The following is a 21,695-nucleotide window of genomic DNA, read 5'->3' on the forward strand; positions in this document are numbered from 1 at the left end:
CGATGCGTAACAGCGGACGTGCGGCCGAGAGAAGTTTGCCCGACATCGAAAGAAGAACGAAATTCTTCCAACAGGCACAGAAGCTGGGAACGCTGGACCGACGTAAGGTTGTCAGCAATGGCGGGACCAAATACATTCGCGGGTGATGAATCAGACGTGGAAACAGCACTGATGGTACGGGAACTGGTGCAGTGCGAGTCATCGGCTGCGTCCAGAACTTGTGCGTCTTCGAGGGGCTCCACTCTGCCGAGACATTCCCCTCGCACCAACGTAACAATGTGCGGGGATGGGTTGGCAATAAAAATAGCGGTGCTACCCTGAGTGACTTGCACGGTCGCGAAAGGTACCAGCAACCCTTTCCTAGTGCAAACGCGGTCAGATGGCGAAAGGAGTGCAACTGTGTCGCAGAGACCGGCGCCGTAAACTGGCACGGCCGCCGACGAACTTGGGGGAACTTTGGTATCGTCTTTGACGAGGATCTTGGCGCATGCCGATGGACTGTCTGCCGGCGTCAAATGTGAGAACGGTGAGAGTTCGAGGGCGGCTGGTGCGCAGTGAATTATGGCGTCGTGGCGGGAAAGAAAATCCCATCCCAGGATGACGCTGTGGGAGCATGCAGCAATTATGATGAACTCGACGTCGTACAGAGCGTCCTGGATGACGACGCGAGAAGTGCATACTGCTGTAGGCCTAATACTCTGGGAGCTGGCGGTACGGAGGGACATCCCAGAAAGTGGCGTCGTCACTTTTCGGAGTAAGCGGCTAAGTTTTGCGTCCATAACGGATACGGCGGCTCCAGTGTCGATAAGGGCAGATGCGCGAACACCGTCCACAAACACGTCTATGACATTCGATGGACTTCGCTGAGGGCTCTTACAGTTCGATAGCGTCGCAGCCCTTGCCTCGTGGACTGCGACGACTAGTTTTCCTGCTCTCGTGCGACAGAACGTGGCCGCATTGGTGACAGTGAGCGACGTCGTGGAGACGGAGAGCGGCGAGTGGATGGAGCTGGGCGTGACGTCGGTGACATAGGCGGGCCGTAGAATGCACGGCTGGACTGGCTGGTGGTGGGTGACGCGACTCGAGGCGGCTGCACGCGATGGCAGCAACGTGCCACGTGACCGGCATAACAGCATGCAAAGCAGATGGGCCGATTGTCGGGTGTGCGCCATCGGTTCGCCGGGGCAGGTCCCGTCCATGTCGCAGAATGCGATTGACGGGGCGGCTGCTGAAACGACTGCATGGTGGGTTGCAGTCGGGGCCTAGGGATGACGGCAGCATACGGAGCCGGCACGCCCGCTTCGAAGGACGGAGGTCTAGCGGCGGCTTCGGCGTAACTCAATGGAGCAGCCGCAGGGATTGCCTGGTGCGTCCTGGCGACTACTTGAGCGTAACTCTGTGGCGCAGGAGTCGGAGGTTGCTGGTGGTACTCAGGCACCACCTCGGCAATTTCCTGCTCAATTGCTCGTCGGAGGGGAGGAAGAAGGGTCGTCGACGACTATTGAACGTGCGGCGGGTGGGTGAAGGCCAGGAGAGAGAACTGGCGTGCGATTTCCTCGAGCACGAATGCCTTCACTTCTGCCAGCAGCGTGGCCTGGTCAGGTATGGCCGCCAAGCCAGCAAGCTCGTCGTCACGTGATGGAGAGCGACGGGTCATCGAACGTTGCCGGCGGAGCTCCTCGTAGCTCTGGCACAATGTTATGACCTCGGCCACAGTGGAAGGGTTTTTGGCGAGCAACATGGTGAAGGCATCGTCGTCAATGCCCTTCATAATGTTCCGGATCTTGTCAGATTCGGACATGGTGCCGTTGGCTTTCTTACACAAGTCCAGGACGTCTTCAATATAACTGGTGAAAGATTCACCGGCCTGCTGAGCTCGTTCGCGTAAGCGCTGTTCTGCTTGCAGCTTACGAACTGCAGGGCGGCCAAAAACGTTGATGACGGCGGTCTTGAAATCCGACCAAGTCGCAAAATCGCACGCGTGGTTGTTGTACCACAAGCTCGCTATTCCCGCGAGGTAGAAGACCAAGTTGCTCAACTTGCCTGCTTCGTCCCATTTGTTGGGTACGCTCACGCGCTCGTAAATTGCGAGCCAGTCCTCCACGTCGGTGCCATCGGCGCCAGTGAAGATAGGTGGATCGCGGATGCGTGGGACACCGGGACATGTGGTGGGTGTGGGAGGCGGAGTTTGCTGAGCGGCGTCTTGAGGCACGGTAGACGGCAGAGTACGGGAACGAAGCTCCAGGGGCATCGAATGGGAGCACAGCACTCTCCACCAAATTGTTAAGCTGTTTATTGGACAGCACTCGGTGACAATGAGCTATGGCGACAGTCAAGGCAAAGGCACGGGCTCCGAGCGCGAGCGGCGTTTAGAAGAGGACGACCCATTAGGAGCCGCTGGAGAGCGCAACCGTTAAACAGTACCAATTGCTTCGCCACACTACTAATAAAATCCCCTATACTTTCTTTGGCATTATTGTCTGTTAGTGCTCATTAATGTTATTTGCGCAGTTATTCGTAACTCGCGCAGAGAATAATGACGTAGTTAACCGTCTGAGGATACTTTGCCAAGAACATTTGGAAAGCATCATCCTCTATGCCTTTTAGGACGTTATTTATATTTCGTGTTCAGTCACGGATAATATATCTAATAATTGACAGGGTTTTACATCAGAAAACCACGATATGATTATGAGGGACGCCATAGTGGAGGGCTCCGGAAATTTCGACCGACTTGTGGTCTTGAACGTGTACCTAATTTAAGCAGACGGAGTTCAGTCATGGAGGAAATAATGCAGCGGCAAAGATCTACGACATCTTGAGTGTAGCTGGTGAAGCTTTCAGCCTTTTGTTGAGTACGGTTGCGCAGCCCGAAGCTTGCGCACGACAAGGTGACCGAATACTTGTTGGAATTTATCTCGAAATTTCGTCAAATACTGCGTCCAAATGGATGTCATATTCATGGTTTCGATATCAAAAGCTGATGACTCCGGAAAGGTAGAAGTTGACGTGACTGAGCTTATCGGTGTCACTCCACGAGACAATGCAAGTGACACTGTCACATGTGACAGCCAATCTTTCGCGTGACGATAGTATGCTCCGCTTAATACTGGATGATTTCTTTGGCATAGCATATCTGAGCATGCGACTGCAGACGATGGCTAGGGAGGAATGCTCAGCCCCCAGGCATGTTAGATGCGGGGGCTGGGGGAGGGGGAGATGCAATTGTCCGACTCCGGAGCTCAAGCTTTGCAAAACTCCCAGCACCTCCATCAAATGTCAGGAGGCTTTACAGGTCACCAAATTTCCTGAACGGTAGAGCCGTGAAACGAGAGGTATAACACAGCAGGGACAATGTCGGGAAAATGTTTTTCTAACACCTCGTCTTCATATCATTCGAAGCCAATGACCCACTGCTTTTCATTTCAAGTACCATTCGTTCACTCAGTAATTCGTTGCTATGGCCATCAGGGCTTCAATTATTTGAACCTGCCCCTTGGTTGTTGCGGAATTTGCAGCACAAATTTAAACCGCACCATTCTACGCATTTTGATTACCTTGCAGTCGTTTGGTAAAAAGTAAAATGAAAACAGTGTTTTTTGCAGTACTCTTTATCGTGTACGTCACGAGTAAAGCTACTTTGATAGTCTGCCAACTTTGGAATATAACTTGATCGAGGACGGAGGCCTTTCTGGATGACTTAAGCTAGATGGACCATTATCCAGTGGCCCATATACACATCGTTCCATTGACATTAGCGAAGAGCAGCTAGTTCGTTGATGTTCACTCGGTAAGGGACAACCAGGGAGGTTTAAAAAACTGCCGGAGTGAAAATTATGTTTGGAATGTGAAGCCAGGCCGCCGCCATCTTACTCCGGGCGCGATAAAGCGTTAGCATACAGCGAAAAAAAAAAACAATAGCCTTTGCCTCACATGCCGTACCTGCATACAGAAGGATCAATGGTACAAGTTTAAAAGTGGTAATGTCCTCCCACAGATACTGCTCAACGGGGGTCCTAGTGTTACTAGTTTCCTTAAGAAGTCTCAAAGTATTCGCAAATTTTAGTAGACGCCAAGTTACCTATACACACCCAAATGCGTTACTTTTGTCGGAAACAGCGATCTCTCATTTTATATTTAGGCTAGCGTTCACGTTAACGGAACAAAAACACTTTATCTCTGATCGGGTGTCATACGAGAAGGCCATGTTTTGAGATAAACTAGAGGCAAATGCTGGCTTCACATCTGCTGCTAAGACCTTGTCAAAGCATCCACTCCAGAATAATTTTAAAACCTCCTTGGGGGCAACTTACCGGTCTTCTCAGTCTCCCACAGCCGCCTATTCAGTACTCTGAATTGCCTCAACTGCAATGCAAGAGCATTACGTAGCTCATTGTTCGAACCCGCCGTTTCCAGAAAGCCGCGGCAGAAAAGTGGTACATAAATTAAGTCATCTGGGAGGTACGCACGCGGTCGCTCGAAAACCGAATGTTCGTAAAGCGAGCGTTCGGATACCGAACGTTAACAGGCGATTGACTAGATGATGCGCAAGTCCTCCACAACGCCAAAGGCCGAGGAAGCTCGGTGATCTGCACAGAGGGAAAAATCAGACATGGAGATAATACATTAAACTTTAAACCGATTAACCGTTGGCTGGCTCATCCATTATTCAGTATCGATATGGGTCTTTTAGTCAAGTTATTTGCAATTTCGGCAGGTGCTTTAAGAAAGATGGAAACAAAGGTTACACTCATGCACGACTTTTTATTTGGTTGGTCGAACAACCACGAGAAACAAGTGCCTAAAGGCTTGATAAAATTTAATAATTACTTTGCTAACTACTCAATATAATAAGCGCTAATGAGTAGTGAAGGCATAAATAACATAATGAGCAAAAAATGTCTTGCTGCATAAATAACATTATGGTATAAACCTAAACAAGACAAGATTTCAGGCGACGATGGAGACTTGAAGGGAAGAGAAATCTTCGAACGAGAAGTGCAGCTGGATTGTGATGGAACAACGAATACCTTTGTAAAATGGCACTTCTCGAATACATATCTTTAGGTTTGGCACAAGTACACGACGCCGGACGACAGAAAGCACGAAGACAATGCGCTCTGGTGTTCTCGTGTCTTACGCCGTCCTGCGTCGCTCCTTCGCGGTAAGCAAAGATATATGAAGTACCAACTAACGACCAGTCTGCTTTGTTGAACTTGTTGAATGAAACACTGGAGAACCAAAATAACGAAAGGAGCGGCAGTGGTGAGTGAGAGGTGAGCTCCTTCAAGAATATGCAAAACAATTCCAGTATGTCAAATAGGCGAGAAAATAAAGTTAGAGGTCTTGGGTTTTTGAACCACCTTCACTTTTCTACTGAGCAAAGAAATTACACTGACTTGAGTTTCGATATCATTTGTCATTTGGCACGTATAGCATTGTTTGTGTAGCATCTGATATCCCTAATCCTAAAAACTCACATCCTTGCCATTCTATTCATCTTATTCGTTCCAAGGGATGATTGCATATGAAGAAAAGTAAACATTCTAAACAAGACACCGGGAATATGAGTGGCCACACAATCATCACGGGAGGATAGCCGATCGAGCATTATAAATGTTGCTGGGATAGACGACTACCTTGTTGCTATGCGTATAGGTGTGCGCACAGGAAGGGAGGTGAAAGCAGAACGTGAATTCATTTTTCGACGCTTAAATTTTATTCTTTTGCTAGCAGCACATGGAAGCTCATATATCTCGGTAGAAATGAATATAATGAGCCCTCAAGCCGTTCTGAGTATATCTACAGACTAACTGCCCATTAGTTTCCCCAGCCCTCTTTGGCAGTGGAACTCATGTTAGCGTCACCTGCACCATAGAATCAGTGATCCGCCCAATGATTTCGATTGCGAGTACGTGCCATATAGTACTTGCATTTGGCTCTTCTTTGAAGTGAATCGCGTTGGGTAAAAAAAAGAAAAAAATTACACCATCTCCCACTCAAGGGAACCATGAGGGGATGCGAAGCAGCATCGGGGACGCACACCAAGTTTCCGTTACGTTCACTCGGCGTTTCCGTTATTGTGTGAGGTTTGTATTTATTGTCATCATCACGTTGTGTTTGTGCGTTGTTTTTCGTTAGCGCCGATTGATTGAGTGGCGCCGATGTTGACGTTACAGTTCATCTGAACGGGAGCGAAGCGAGAAGGACGAAGGCCGACCGAGCGCACGCGTGTACATACACATGAAATAGGGGAGGGAGAGGAGAGAGTGGGGGACAGGCTGTATTTGGCTGCGGCGCGGCTGCATCACGTGGGAGGAGAGGCTGCGCCGCGGCTGCGGCGCTGGGGAGGAGAGGAGAGAAGGCGACCGAACACCTGCGTAAAGGAGGAGAGTGGGAGAGAGAGTAGGCGCATGCGCAGTGGAGCGCGGACGCCACCATCGACGACGGACACAGCCCCGAGCAAAAGCTGCTTCGCATCTAAAAAAACACAAATCGTTTACCGCAAGCGGAAACCGTACATCAAGGTAACTCTTCATGAAATTGTTTGACCATGCGTAGAACTGTGTTAAATATAAGCTTAGTGAAGCACTTATTTAGCAGCAGTTCCCTTACATGTAGATCTGCAACTGTGGTACGTAACTAATGGTCCAGCAACAGTAATTAATAGGTAATGGAAGGCGCGGGGCATACGTTGCCAACAAAATAAATTCTTCAAAGCTGCAATGTCTGCAGCGGGCCGCGGGATTGCCGCGACATTCAACGACTCAGCTGTGCGCCCAGAATTACGCAAGGACTTGCCGACACTTGATTCATTATGCCAAAGCAATTGCGGCGAAGTAACCTTTGGACAGGAAATAGCGCAGCACGATTGCAGAAAAAATTGTAGGTGACCTATCTGTTCGACAGAGGCGAAATGCTTGTGGCCTGTATGTGTACTGTGCGATATATGTGCACGTTAAACAACAACAGATGATCGAAATTTCCTGAACCCCCACTACGGCTTTCCCCGAAACCATATCGTGGTTTTGGCGCGTAAAATCCCAGATATCATTATTAACTAACTAACTAACTAACTAACTAACTAACTAACTAACTAACTAACTAACTAACTAACTAACTAACTAACTAACTAACTAACTAACTAACTAACTAACTAACTAACTAACTAACCAAGCTAAATAGAAGCGCTGATATCAGTCAACGTGTGATGGTCCACTGCACCTGATAACGGCGTCGCAGCTGCGGAAGAAAGTGGCGCCGATCTCCTCCGCCGTCTGCGGATGGGACAACGTGGAGCTCGCGGATCGCGCGAACCGCGACAGCCTGGAGAGCGCGGCGTCGAGCACGCTGAGGCGTACGCTGAGCGCGTTCTGCGCCGTCCAGCCCGAACACACGTAGCGCGTCATGCTGTCGCAGGGGTCGGCGGAGGCGTTCATTGATTGCAGCAGCCTGTCGGCGTACTCCAGGCACGAGTGACTGCGGCACAGGTCGGGCTGTCGCGGGTGCGGCGTCAGGGAGAGCACGACTGCGATGACGAAGCCGAGGGCGAACACGGTGATCGCGGCGCGCAACAGCAGAGAGAAGACCATCTTGCGGAACGGTTCCTTGCCCTGCCGAGGGCAAGACAAGCGTTTAAGGCTGTACTTTGGGGGAACGGATATGCCGCCTTCCTGTAGGAGCATAATGTTCCCTAAAGATACAGGCCCCGAAACGTCGGGCTCATTCAGAAACTTGGCTGGAGCCATCTGAGGTTCTAGACGTGGGTATGAACCAAATCTATGACCTTGTGTGCAGGAACAAAATACCATAGACCAGGAGCCTACAAGTCGGGTATTAGAGTGTAAGAATGAGAATGGCGATTTTTAATCTTTGCGTCCATCGGGATCTTTTGTTCACTGACGATGCCGCCGACACCGGCAACGGACTTTCTGCGACACGGACTCCTCTACACAGAGTTTAGTCTTGCCGTTCCTGAGTTAATACATACTGTTAATCACGTGTGGCGCATACCCGCATTCCACGGGCCGTGGTACGCGGGTGTGTGCCACACGTGGCTGAGGTAGAGGGTTTCATGACGTACGCGATAGGTATGTGAGGTTTCAGTCATGAGCTCTTAAGCGTGTTCGTCATAGCGTCACCTCCTAGGCTGATTTTGGTGCATACGAAGTTACGGAGACGACCACGAAGGCCCACAGACTTATCGGGCTAGATAGATAGATAGATAACAAAAATTCCTTTGTTTCGCACAAAAACACTTCGCATTTAAAAAAGAATCGGAGCCATTTCACGCTGTGAAGGTGGGGGACCAGCGAAGGTCTGTAATGCGGCACAGCAGTATCGCTGCAACTTTCACACGGCCATATACCAGAAGCACCTCTTTTGTAATGCTATGAGTGGCACCAGACCTCTCACTTCAAGTTGAGGTGCCATATTTTCAGCTCTCCGCTTAAATACGATTACAAGTAATGAGGGTTACTGTGGACCCATATGACGCTGCAAGGTGGCAGCGCCTTAGGGCCTTTTCAGATTTTGCCATTGGGCTGAGTTGAGTGCTTAATCGTGAAGAGATGGCTGGATGTTTCGATACGCGTGCTGGGCAGTACAGATTGCAACACCTGAAAGGCGGTAGAGTCTATTTGCACTTCGACAGTTCAGGGTCACGTGATCTGGGCGGAAGTGACGTCAGTGGTATGTATAGTGGTTCGCGGGATGTATCGCTATTTTGCTAATGTCAGTGGTTGTCACGTGTCGATAGTGGGCCAGTAGCCTACGCCATCGCTATTCAAAATCCTGGGTTGATCGATGGCGATATCGTTGGTGAATAAGATGGTAATAAAAGTGGAGGCGGTGGAAACCATAGTGGATGTGGTATAAACAATAGTGGTTAAGGTGGAAGCTGCGGTGGTCAGAATTGCTGATGATGGCGAAAGTGGGAACAAATGGTGGCAGATGGTGGTGGTGGTGGTGGTGGCAAGCTTCGTTTGGTGTTCATAATGACCAGTGACGGCGAAAGTGGAAAATGCTGGCTGGTGGTGGCGATGCCAAACACGTTTGTGTGGATGGTTTGGTGAACAAGCTGGATGATGGTGACATGATGGAAGGAAGCATGGAGCTGCATCTATGTAGGCAGCACTATGGCCGCATCAGTACATGCAGCTGGGTGCATATGGCAGTATGTGAAACCACTGCCATTTCGGATGTTTCCCTGTCGAATGTGCAGAAAAATATGTTTATAATCCAAAGAAGCCAACGCCGATCATTACGCTTTCTATAGCATGCTTTTTTGGTTTGTTTTATTCAAGCGGCTTCAATACCACCTCAATTTTTTTTGTGGAGGATAACAGCCGCGAGTGTTTACATTTCGTGCACGTACTTATAGCAGCAGGTGTTGCTGTATTGTGATGTTTATAAGTCTAGAGGTGTCGGTGTGACCAGGGACAGCAAATCTGTTATATCGGCGCGCAGTTAGGAAGAGCTCTGGCTTCGCAACACCTTACAACACGTATACCAAAAAACAGCCGCCACGTGATATCGCCACGCTAGAAACGCATCTCTGGCAATTCTTGCACACTCACTTACCTCAGCTGCATTTTACGGCGACAATGAAAAAAGCTGCCGCAGCTAAAATGAACAATCATCAACCTTCGCAAGTCACTTGCGCCGTCGTAGTTCCCACACAGTAGAACTCTCGGCGAAGGTTTTACCGTAAATAAATAATGAAAAAAAAGAGATGTTTTTCTCGAACAGTGAAGGCCTTCAGCAAGTGCCCCCCCCCCCCCCCATTCCCCCGAAGAAGATTCCTGGCTACGGGCCTGCTCGTGTCACTAATATAATGTCGCGGGTGCACCACCAGTTGTACATCTTGTGCATTAACGCTCATAGAGCGAATGACAAAAACCACTGGCTTGCATCCAGTGGTTTTGGCAGAGCGCGGCATATTTGCTGCGTGACGCTGTTCGTTAGAAGGGGAGTTTAAGGGCTCGGGTTTTCCGCTGTTAGACACAACGTCAATGAGGACCAACAGACAATCAAGGAAAGTATAGTGGAGGTTAATTGTAGTAATTATGATGTAAATGTGAAGAAATTAAAGTTCATGAAAAGACAACTAGCCGCCAGAGACCGAACTTGCATTGGTCAGGGGACGTGGCTGTCCCGCATGTGACGACGCACAAGTTGCTCTGGTGGTCTCTTCAATCAATCAATCAATCAATCAATCAATCAATCAATCAATCAATCAATCAATCAATCAATCAATCAATCAATCAATCAATCAATCAATCAATCAATCAATCAATCAATCAATCAATCAATCAATCAATCAATATTTTGTCTATTACAAAAAGAGACCAGAAAAGCGGCGAATAAAAGCTTTTAGATAGCTTGAGGAGCTCACTGTCCCCATTACAAGGGTTCGCAGCGGCATAGAAACAGTTACGTATTTCATACAAATCGAAAAAGGTACATAATTGCAAAAAGCACAGCATTTCGAAAACATAAGTACATTTTAACATTGGTAGAGCAAGAAGCGAAAAAAAAGATTATATAATACATATTAGTAATTAACTTAGTTACTGGCGTTTAGGAATTTCAAGCGTAATTTGTCTGATGTACAAGAAAACACATCACAATTAGCTGGTGTATAATGATTGAGAAGGCAAGGCAAGGCATGGCACAGGCGCCGCACTGAGGAATTGAAACGCGTGGCCGGTACTATCCATGTCTCACCTCCTCGTGCCTCATAACTTGCTTTTTTTCCTGTTCTTGACAGGCAATCTCTTTTAAAACACTTCCTGTTTTCTGTAGTTTCAAGTTTAAAATTCACACTTGATCTATAGCTATATAAATGATGAATTCTGATAATGTGAGCATTGGTAAATGAGTCGGCAGTTGGTGTCCCAAAAATGTACCTTTTTCATCTCGGCTTTCGCAGTGGAGGCCGCGTTGAGTGCCTTCACTCGATCGTGCATCGAGCTGTGCGTCGAAAGGCGGCGCACGATGCTCGACCCGAACACCACGGGCGTGTCGAGGAGTGAAGACGTGAAGGAGGTGCGCACGACGCGCCCCATGTCGCGGAATCGTTGGAACGTCGACTCGCGCCGTGCCTTGACGTCAGCCAGGGGCACGGTATCCTGGTGAGTACCCGAGAACAACGCGATTAGTGATTCAGGGAGTGAATTAAAAGGTATGCGTACTCATGAGCAAGAACTTGTGATATGCGAAATTTTAGAAAAATCAGTATTCTCGCCTTGTCTGGGAACACAGCCTCTAGTAATATATTCCAGTGTGTAGTAGTTATTGCCAACTATAGGGTTACCCGCAAGGTTAAAAGCGTCATTCACTAGCAGAGCAGAAATTCCCATTCAAAGTGGATCCACGCCCCGCAAACGTTTGCTCTCGGCTGTACTACATAATTAGGCGAAAGATGGCTTGCACTGACGTCACTGAAAGCGCCGTGTTGGAGCACCAGCATGTGGGGACGCGACGTTTCCGATGTCAGATGAATGTTATCAAAACATCACATGCAGGTTATTTCAATATTCACGTTCAGAGACGTTCCTGCCGTGTCGTTTTCACATAGACTCAACTTGTCATCAAAGCCACCATCGTGCAGTCCCAGTTCTTTTCAGAAGCTGCGTCCGTGACGTCACGGGCAAGCCATCTATAGAGAGATCAGGATACACAGTCATTGGCTATTTGCGGGCACTTAAAGTATGTAAGTTTCAGATTATTATTATTATTATTATTATTATTATTATTATTATTATTATTATTATTATTATTATTATTATTATTATTAATATTATTATTATTATTATTGTTGTTGTTGAGGCGGTGGTGGCGGTGACGGTGACGAAAAAAGTTCGACAGCTCCCACGCGTTGTGGGAATCGGTTTCATGCGAAGCAGTGAGCGAGTACTTCTCTGCTGTATTTTATTGCTTTGAGCCAAGCGTTACGAGGTGGGTCGACGTGTTTTTGTCACTGTAGTAGGCTGTGTGCACATTGTGGGCTTACCAGGCACGTCGACAACACTAGCGTTTAAAGGGTAACTTAAGGTGCCACGTAATGTCAGCCCTCACGATAGAGGACATACGTCAGTATTATAAAAACTAAGTGCCCTCTATGGTGCAATCATGTGAATATCATACGTAACTTTCGTAAACGTATTCTTCCGGGGTCGAGCGATGCTTCAATATAGCTTGCTGACTCATAGGAATGCAAATGTAATGTTTATTAGACTGCTATTGAAGCGGAGCCAACACTGGAACCACAGACGTTAATCTGATATGACGCCTGTATCGTAGGAGTACATATGTAGTGTTTATTCCTTTCTTATAAAATTAGATAGCCAGCACCACAACCACAATTGACGTTGCACCGCCATTACGTCTGTATAGGCTGTTTTTCCAAACCAGTTTATAGACCTGGAGTGGCTATGTAGAAGAATACCTGACTGCCACGCAGAATGCTTGGGTTCGATTCCTGCTGGGGCCCTAATTTTTATTCTTTCCATTCCTCGGATCAACGCTGCCGTTGTCAGTTTTTTTAACGCTCTCGCATATAAATTACCGATGTCTGCTCTCGCTGTTCCAGGGTAGACAAACTATCAATCACCTTTGGCGCATACCAAAGGTGATTGGACTGGCATATGCGATGTAGCTAATTTATGACTAGATGACGTTCGGCTGCGGATATCGCGTATGTTCTTGCCCGCTAAGGCTACTTATTACTGATGAGCTCACACATGAAATTCCCATGAATTCATGGCGAAGGCTTCGCAAGTTTCCTGAATATATACCCGCACGTAACCGTCTGATAAAACAGAGAGCTGCATTCGCACTACATTACTGTCAGTCTTCGTCCCAATGTTGTGGGCTTGCTCACGTACAGTCGTAATCACGCTTAGCGCGAACACAGGGCCGCATGCTGCACAGTGCGATGAGCGACGCCTGCCTAGACCATGCGTGAAGCTCTGCACATGTGTACTTCATTTTCAGCATGGTTATGTTTCTATCGCACGTATCGCGTCACCAATGAGCACTTTGAACGCTCAGATGACGCGGTGAGCGCAAAGGTACAATAGTCCTGCCGTTAACTCACTGCGCATGTGCCGGGCATTGTGTTGGCGTCGATGATGGGCACGCGCACCAGTGTTCATGCTAAACGTGCTTAACTTTACGCGGTCGTTAGTGTAACGGCCGGTCTGCACGATGTACAGGTCGCAGCAGAACGGTAATGGGCCTCAATACTTGGGACCTTCTAGCTTAAAACTCTCTATAGTACCTTATTGTATAAGCGGCGAAATGTTTCATTCTTTGTGGCGTCATATCGAGTTCTCAATCTAGTGTTCATGCGGTTCGCACCTGCTGCAAAGCACGGTTGTGGTCATTCGCCGGCGGCGAGGTGTGTGACGTGTGTGGGCGGATGAGGCGACCCGTAGGTTGCGGAAGCTCCGTTGCGGCCTCCTCGTCAGCCGCGCACGCATTCGTAATTTTCGCTCTGGTCCGCTCTTCGACGACGACAGTGGTGTCGGCTGTGACGTAGGCTGACGGCTGGACAACTGCCGCTGCGTTCGTTATGCGCGAATTTTTAAATCTTGAAAAATTTTCTTACAATTCACTCGATGCACTCAAAATAGGAGTTAATGAGCCCAGGGGCGTAGCCAGAAATTTTTTTCGGGGGGGGGGGGGGTTCAACCATACTTTATGTATGTTCGTGCGTTCGTTTGTATCTGTGCGTGCCTATATACGCAAGCAAAATTGAAAAATTTCGGGGAGGGTTTGAACCCCCCCCCAACCCCCCCCTTGGCTACGCCCCTGAATGAGCCCCTGAGGTCGCGACCACGAATATGCTGCTCGAAGATACTTGTCAAGGCCTTAAAATGGATGTTAGTGGCCCCTAACTCATTCTCTTCGAAAAAGTTTGTAAATCTTACAGGATGAAGGATTTTCTCACAGAACTCTGAATCGCATCCGTTCAGAATAAATCGGGAGCCATAACGTATCTGCAGATATCGTAAACTTCTTTCCTGTAAATTACTTTTATAGCTTTGACAACCCCTATGCTCGTAAAATAGACCACCATTCGGCTTTCCTATGCTATAGCAGGGCCCGCTCAGCTGATCTACTTATCAGTCTTAAATGGAACATCCCGTACCGACGATTCACCTCTTAAATGGCGCGTTCACACTTGGCCTCGAAGGGGGCGAAAGCGGCAAAACTCATCGGAAATTCACTCGCTTCGTCGCTTAAGCGGCCGGAAAACGACGCGGCGAGCCGGATGCGAATCGGTCCGAGACCGATTTGTCGGCCACGCGTCACGGGAAGCCGTACTTTGGCTGCGCTAGCTTAAACCACGTGACGTAAACGGCCGGCCGCAAATTAAACACGGCGCCCAAGGCGTCGGCGGTGGCTCGCATCGGCGCATTTGCAAACTACCCGTGCAGCACGATAAGACTCTCAGCCTCAACAAGGACGCGATTCTCGAAAACCTCGTTTAGATTACCATTGACGAGAACACTGGAAGGAGATGGTGTAGCCACAGCGAGTCTGCGTGCCCCAACGTTCTCGCTTTTCCACAGCCGGGTGAATCCGCCGCCGCTGCTGGCGTGTCCACTTATGTCGTGTATACGTGTGCTGGTGTATCTCCCGAAACAGCAGTTTGAAAAGGGGGAAGCTATTTCTTTTCCGCGTTTTGCATGCATACCTTGAATTCGGTACGAAATTAAATGCTCAGGAAACGGGAAAAGAGAATGAATTGCCGAAGTGGCGAAGGCGGCGGCGGCATGCTGGAGAGGCAGAACAAATGCAAACATTTTCGACGCGCGCGAACACGGTTTTCCGGCCGCTCTGGCGCTTTCGCTTTCTGTTCGCTTCTCAAGTGTGAATGCACCAAAACTGCACCGATGTCTCGCTGCCTGTTAGCCTGACACCTGCATTCACAGATGCACGTGTGCATGCGCAGACATGCGCAAACGCACACACAAGATTTTCGTAGGGTTTCGTATGGCAGCGGGTCCATTTGGAGCACGATCTCCTAGCTTTCTTCGTTTGTGAGCGCACATTCAGTGGTAAACATAACACCACCTAATATTTATTAATACAATGTAATAAAATCATTAATACAGTGTAATAACAAACTGGATTATTAATTTTGCTAGTGCGAGCGAAGTTCCGGCTTTCGTATGCTAAGTTGGTATAGGCACTATTGCAGACGAACAATTATAGGCTGGCTTATGCGACTCTGCATAGCAACTAATTACGCAAAGCTTACTGCGCAACCGAAAGGCGCGATGAAGACTTAAAATATGAACAAGAAAATAGTTCTTTCTTTCTCCACCTCTAAAAGGCCAGGACGAAGTGCTGCTTGCAAGAGTACGCAGCATATTCTTAACTTTGTCTTTGTGAAATATACGGTCGAGAAAAGTATGTAGTTTTGTTATTTCTGATGAGTTGTTATTCATGAAGCATGGTCAACGCAGCCTGGAGGATTTTCTGTCTTTATATATTAGATAAAATGAATATAGCTAGCGTATAATATGGAGATATAATGTCAGGAAGAAACGGCTTAGTATTTCTGGATACCGCACACTCGTCTACGCATTTCTTTTTTTTTCTTCATCGTGAACTGTATCCAACGCGACAAGCTTTTAATGCACCATACGCGTTATGCTCGCCGTGCTTGCGACCTTCTCCGGCTGCGGAGTCAGCGCGGCTGACACTTGCACGGTCGCCGGGGTGGCGGCGTCGAGGTAGGACACCGTCCCCGATAAGGACACCGCCTTCTGGTGGTCGCTGCTGCGCCGTGAGGACTTCGAAGAAGAGGAGCAGGAGGATTTTCGTCGATGCGAAGCCCGCCGCGACGAGTGGGGAGTCCTCCTGGACTTGATCTCGCTGTTGGGACCGGCTGTCGGGTCGTCCATAGTGACGCTTCCGAAACAGCACGGCAGGACCGGTTGACGGTGGGGTACAGCTGAAACAAACAGTCGCCTGTGAGGAAAGAAACAGGAAGAGCCTTCAAAGTAACTCGCTTCATGAGACCTACCTGGTTCTGCTGAAGAATATTGTCCGGTTAGCTAGGAGATGAACGAAGACGCATACCTCTTGACCGCTAGCTGGTATTCTTCTTCGTCTTCTTCTACTGGTCATCAAAGTGATGTTGACGATGCACCTTGCAAATGCGCGTTGAAGCTTTCGTATTTTAATCAGTATAATGTGATTAAAGATCAAAATAATTTACACAACCTTTCTTGCGTGGTCCAACTGAAAAAAAATGGCGTCATTCCACTCTGCGAAAGTTGATGACAAGAGAGGCTGTTTGGCACACGACAAAGGGGTGACACAGAAGTTCCAACCATAGCCGATCACACACCCTGCGACTAAGTCTCAAATGTCTGCCCAGAGAGTTCCTTTTGAATTTAGTTGATGCTCCTTAAAAGCTTTCCGCATTAGAAGCATGCGTCTTTTATCCGCGAGGTGCGTCGTCTTCTCCGGCTTGCTGCATGCGCATGGCGTTTTGTGCAGGATTTTAATTGGTGCCGATACATTTTTAGCAACTCGTATGAAAAATTACTATTTCTTTCATACTCGGGCTTGCGATACATGAAAGGCCAGCACAGCTTCATTCAGAGCTGCAACATTGCTGACAAAGGTATCATTAAGAAATTCCACACATTGAAGGTGTTTCTTAAATGTGTAATGCACATATTTTGCTCTACCGTCATCTACGCAGGAATGACATATTTCCAAGGCACTAACAAACAGCACACCGTAGACCGAAGTATAGGAGGTAGATCACGTTTAGGAAGGTGGCCCGGAAGGTCACTTGCACGCTAAGGCAGTGGCCCGACAACTAGTTTCAAAGACATCCTTTGAATTCAGGCAAAAAACTGTACGTGAATTACGCACCAGACAGCTCGGTGTACGAATATAATGAATCACAGAAGCAAACATTGTCGAAACCCCTAATAACTTGTTTTTCTAACCTTCATCGAGCAGGGATCCCTCTTCTAATCCAACGATGGGAACAGTCGATCAAAAAAGTCTTGATTTTTCCAGGTATAGACATAGACCATACATCTGAAGGATCTCGATCAGAGGTGGTGGCCACATTAGATCTGCTCTCCATGTAATCTTCGCCAGGTCACCTCTTTTTGGAGTTCTTCCACCATACACTCTAAGGCAAAAGGGTGTGTGGTTCGTCCCTTTGGGGACTAATGGGGCTGCCACAACCATTAATACCTTTACGGACTAACGGCACCGGGTCAAACAGTTAGTCCCCACAGGTCACCTCAATGGACTAACATTTATTCCTCACATTTGCACCTTACCGGGCAACCGTTAGTCCCTACAGTTGCTCCTGGCGGGAAGAACGGTCGGTCCACTCAAATACTCTATTGAGATTAAGTTTTTATCCGCAGTTCAAATAGACCGTTAATCCCTAGGGATGATTTTCTGCAGTTACTCTCCGCAAGGCTTAATACTTTTTTGCGTGTTTTTTTCCGCGGGGAGCAACAAATGGCGCGGAAACGAACACGCGAAAAAATATTCAGTCATGCTTGTATCACTGCTTTCGCAGTAAATGCGACAGCGAAAGACAAACGTGAGACAATGAAACGTTTTCTTCTCTATACATATGAAGTTTCTGCTTTCTTTCATTGAGTTCACTGTAAAATGTCCAATACAGGTCCAGCCGCGTTGTCATCTCTCGTACCATACTTTTTGTGAAGCTGCTCCAACGGAAGCTACACATGACTGGCATTGCACGGACCAGCGCAAACAGCATTCTGCACGTTGTGCACAACGGCGGCATCCTGCAAAGCACAAAAAGATTGCAAATAGTCAGTCCCGCGCGACATTGAAGATGAAGGCGCAAACACATGAGAAATATATGTGCAAGTTGAAATAAGAACACGCGTCTAAAATATGACATGCAAATAATTTGACCGTGATGTCATACATTATCAAAGACGCATTTCGAGCCACATAGCGCAACAGCTCCTGTGCGGTAGCCGCAGCCATCACGCCGAGGCGCCGCCAACCACCGTGACACGCCAACGAGTCCGCGAGTTTTCTGCGAGCGGCGTCGTACAGCTCGAGCAAGCCCGTCAGCGGGCGCTGCCGCCAGCGAACCTTGAGCAGACGAGCGAGCGAACGCGGGGCCGCCACCACGAACGGCGCCGAGCTGCTTGCGAGTGCGCGACGGGGTAGCCGACGGTATAATGGCGTCCAGTTTCCACAAAGTGCTGAAACCGTTAAGCACACAAAGACGGGAACAAGAAGACGACACACAGAGCGCCTTGTGTGTCGTCTTCTTGTTCCCGTCTTTGTGCACTTAACGGTTTCATAATGTCAATGTACCAACTAGCTCGGACCCAGCCTTTGATCCACTAAGTTTCTCGAGCGAGCGGCAGTACAGCGAGCAAACGCGGCGCAAGCTGCTTGCGAGCCAGTGACGAGGGAGTCGACGGTAAGAGCGAGCGGTTTTCACAATGTTTTGAAGCACAGCTTAAGTCGGCTAGCTAAAGCCCCGCCAGCCAATGTCGGTGCACTTCATGCGCGCGACATACAACAGAGGTCGTTGCCGGCCACCGCAATGCGTTTTGGACGAGTCGCAGCGCAGCGGCGAGGTCTCTGCCCAATATTGCGAGCCCGCAGCTCATCACCGCGGCGAACACTCGATAAGCGAGCGCAGGCGGCCGACGGCAATGGCGGCCAAATTCTAGGTGGTCTCAAAGCACAGGCGAGCTGACGCCCAAGCCGGCCTTCGCGGTGCATTTCGTGCGTGCAATATACAACACGATCGAGCCTGTTAACGGGAAGCGCGATGCATTTCGCGCACGCGACAGGTACGGCAGAACAAAGAATGATCACTTACTTGTGAAAGCATCCAGCGCCGATATCTGCCCAGAGTCAGATTGAAATCGTGGATCCGATAGGCCTACTGTCTTTTCGGCCGCCATTCCCAGCCGGTGGCGAAGCAGTGCCGTGACTACGCCGGAGATATACAGCGAGGCGTCGCGACGTGTGGAGACCAGCTCCAGACTTCATGGGTGCGGTGAAACGTAAAAGCAGCACCACACGGTCATCCACGCATACGTGTATAGCACCGCGGCGTAGTTCCTAGATCGTCGAACTCTCCGAGCGCGACACAACCGCCCACACGCCACCACTAACACAAGTGGTAAGACTGATCCAGGAGCGAGGAGGACGGTTGTTCGCATGACAACGGTTTTCATACGGCCTGGATCTCCCGCGCAGTGATCTCTACGCAGACTAACTGGTTTGCGCACGGCGCGCATCCCTGTGCATTTAGTTGCTCCTCAACGGTGTATCCGTTCATCGCGCGCGCATATTGGGCTCCGTTACTTCTCTTTCGGGTAATTTTGCTTTAGAATGTATGCTACACCTAGAAAATGGGCTAAACACCACCGTCGACAGAGGAAATGACACAAAAAGTGAATGTAGGAAGATTAATAATGAAAAAAATCTAGGCACAGGTTGAGAAGCGAAGGGTGCCTCGGTCGTCACGCAAGTAACTTGAACTTGTAATTCAAAACGCAAACGGTGACTGCTACATAGTTAATTACCTTCTTTCTTTTCTGCCGTGTTCATGAATATTCATACATTGTAGTCAACAAAAAGTAGTCAGCGAAAGGTTGTTCACCCAAACCGGTTTGGAAAGATAGCATTTAAGTACATCCGGCAATATTGGGACAATAAACCTCAACAATTAATATTAGCGTACGCTGTGGCCACGAAGGTTTAGTTATGGGCATGGTCGTTAGTCGTCGGGATGGGAATGCGCCACAAAGCGTCAACGTCGGTGCATCTATGCCAAACGGTGCTATAGCTGCCAAACACTATAGTCATTGTGGAAACTAAACTAAACATTGTGGAAACTGAACTAAACGTCGCCTACGCTCATTACTTCAAGAACAAAATCAAGCTGTCGGACTCACCAATGTGCGTTCAATGTAACGTCCTAGAAGACCTGAAACACGTTCTCTGCGAGTGCAGGCGATGAGCAACAGAAAGACGATTTCTGAAGGCGGCCTTGCACCTTCAACGGGACTCGTGTTTAGAACTGCGGCACAATCTGGGCCCATTGCAAAACAGTACCTGTGCGTTACGCGCAACGAAAGCGCTGCTGACTTTCTTGCGGGCCACAAGCCTGACCGAAACTTTGGAAACAGTGTAGTCTATGTGTGTGTGTATGTGTGGCTGTATGTGCTGTGTGGTTATCAGTGTATATATCATAATCATCACCCAGCACCTAGAGTAGCATGTCAGGCGAACATCCCCAGCTTTTCATTAAAACATCTCTCTCTCTCTCATATTGGCCTCGAGGCCCACCACTGGAAACGCCGGCGCCACCGTCGGCGTGACGTACTTGGCAGGATCACGTGGTCTCCGCGGCCGCGTCGGCTGCTTGTGGCGCACTGCCGCGTGCTTTGAAAACGAGTTTCAAGTCCCACATGCGCTGCGGTCTGTTCAAATTCGGTAGTTTTCTCTCATTTTCTACTCAATTGAAACCATTTTAATAGAGTGGCTGCCACCGAAGGCGACGAACATGGGGCTCTACCGCTCGGTGCCGCAGCGCCGCGCTTACGCAAAGGCGCCCAGTGTCTGCAGCCTGCACTGGTAACCGCGGGACAAGAAACAGCGTGAAGCATGGGTTGTAAAGCTAAGAACCGGCAAGTAGCCATCCGCTACGAGTCTTGTGTGCAACAAACACTTCCGCGACGAAGACTTTTGTTACTGCGTCGGGCCTGCGATGTTCGGTGAGTAGCAGACAGCGCGCACTGAGACGATGGCTCGCGCGCGCTTCCCGCCGGCAAATGATGCTTATCTGCCACAGGATGGTAAAAGCGCTACATTTTACCACGTGCGATGCCATCTCAGAACCCTCCAATGCGACCTCTTGATCGTCGGCCCCGTGCTCAGCGTCCACAAAATCGGCTGCAGATGCACAAGTCATTGTTTAGATACGTTGAATTAAAAAACGCACAGGGTCCCTTATGCATTCGTTAAAGATGACTAGAAGGCGAAAGCCATCTTCTTCTTGTCAGTCGATGTACTGATTCTCCCGCGTTACTGTATTTTCTTTCTTTTCCTAGGCGTCGCATGCTACTACATGCTCGGTCTCGTAGACTGGTTCTCCTTCCACCAGCAATCTCGAAGTGGTGAAGCTTTGGTCTATGAATTTGTTGATCACAGAGAGCGGCAAGTTCACTGGAATGCAAACGGAACGATAATGAGCATTAAAAAAAGGCGTCGCATTTGGTCACGTTTTGTGTGAGCACCAAACGAAACGAATGCGCTGAATAAAGAAATAGAAGCAGCGGCATTTGCCCGCTGAGAAGACCGATCAACACGCAGTGCGAGACAACTTGTCAAATGACATTGAAACGTACCCGAATTTAGACCGAAAAAGAAAAAAAACACTGAATCGTCGGGACGGCAGATCACAAAGTTGTCATGCGCACCGAAGCCGCAGTTGTAAGGAAATTGTTTTTGAACTGCTCTGATAGCGTCCGCGCAACAGTAGTTGTTTGTTTACTCACAAATTCTCATGTTTTGCGGCCTAAAGTTCACAGCGCGGTCGCGCGGGGCCAAAACGCGCTTGTAGCAAAAGCGAAACCAGCAGTACGAACATACATGCAGACGCTCATATATACATGTAGAGGCACCGT

General features: G+C 48.7%; 1 protein-coding gene across 1 annotated transcript in view; it reads right to left on the reverse strand.

Annotated features, from left to right (window-relative positions):
- LOC119397295 (endothelin-converting enzyme 1) overlaps positions 1-15,923 on the reverse strand; it is a 49,445-nt gene extending 33,522 nt beyond the window's left edge. The window contains exons 1-3 of the mRNA XM_037664724.2: positions 15,678-15,923; positions 10,911-11,132; positions 7,225-7,613 (exon numbers count right to left, since the gene is read on the reverse strand). Coding sequence (XP_037520652.1) covers positions 7,225-7,613; positions 10,911-11,132; positions 15,678-15,923 — 857 coding nt within the window. The remainder of the gene's footprint in view (positions 1-7,224; positions 7,614-10,910; positions 11,133-15,677) is intronic.
- Positions 15,924-21,695: the final 5,772 nt, after the last annotated feature.

Source organism: Rhipicephalus sanguineus, chromosome 6 (assembly GCF_013339695.2).
Source record: "Rhipicephalus sanguineus isolate Rsan-2018 chromosome 6, BIME_Rsan_1.4, whole genome shotgun sequence".
Taxonomy (NCBI): Eukaryota; Metazoa; Arthropoda; class Arachnida; order Ixodida; family Ixodidae; genus Rhipicephalus; species Rhipicephalus sanguineus.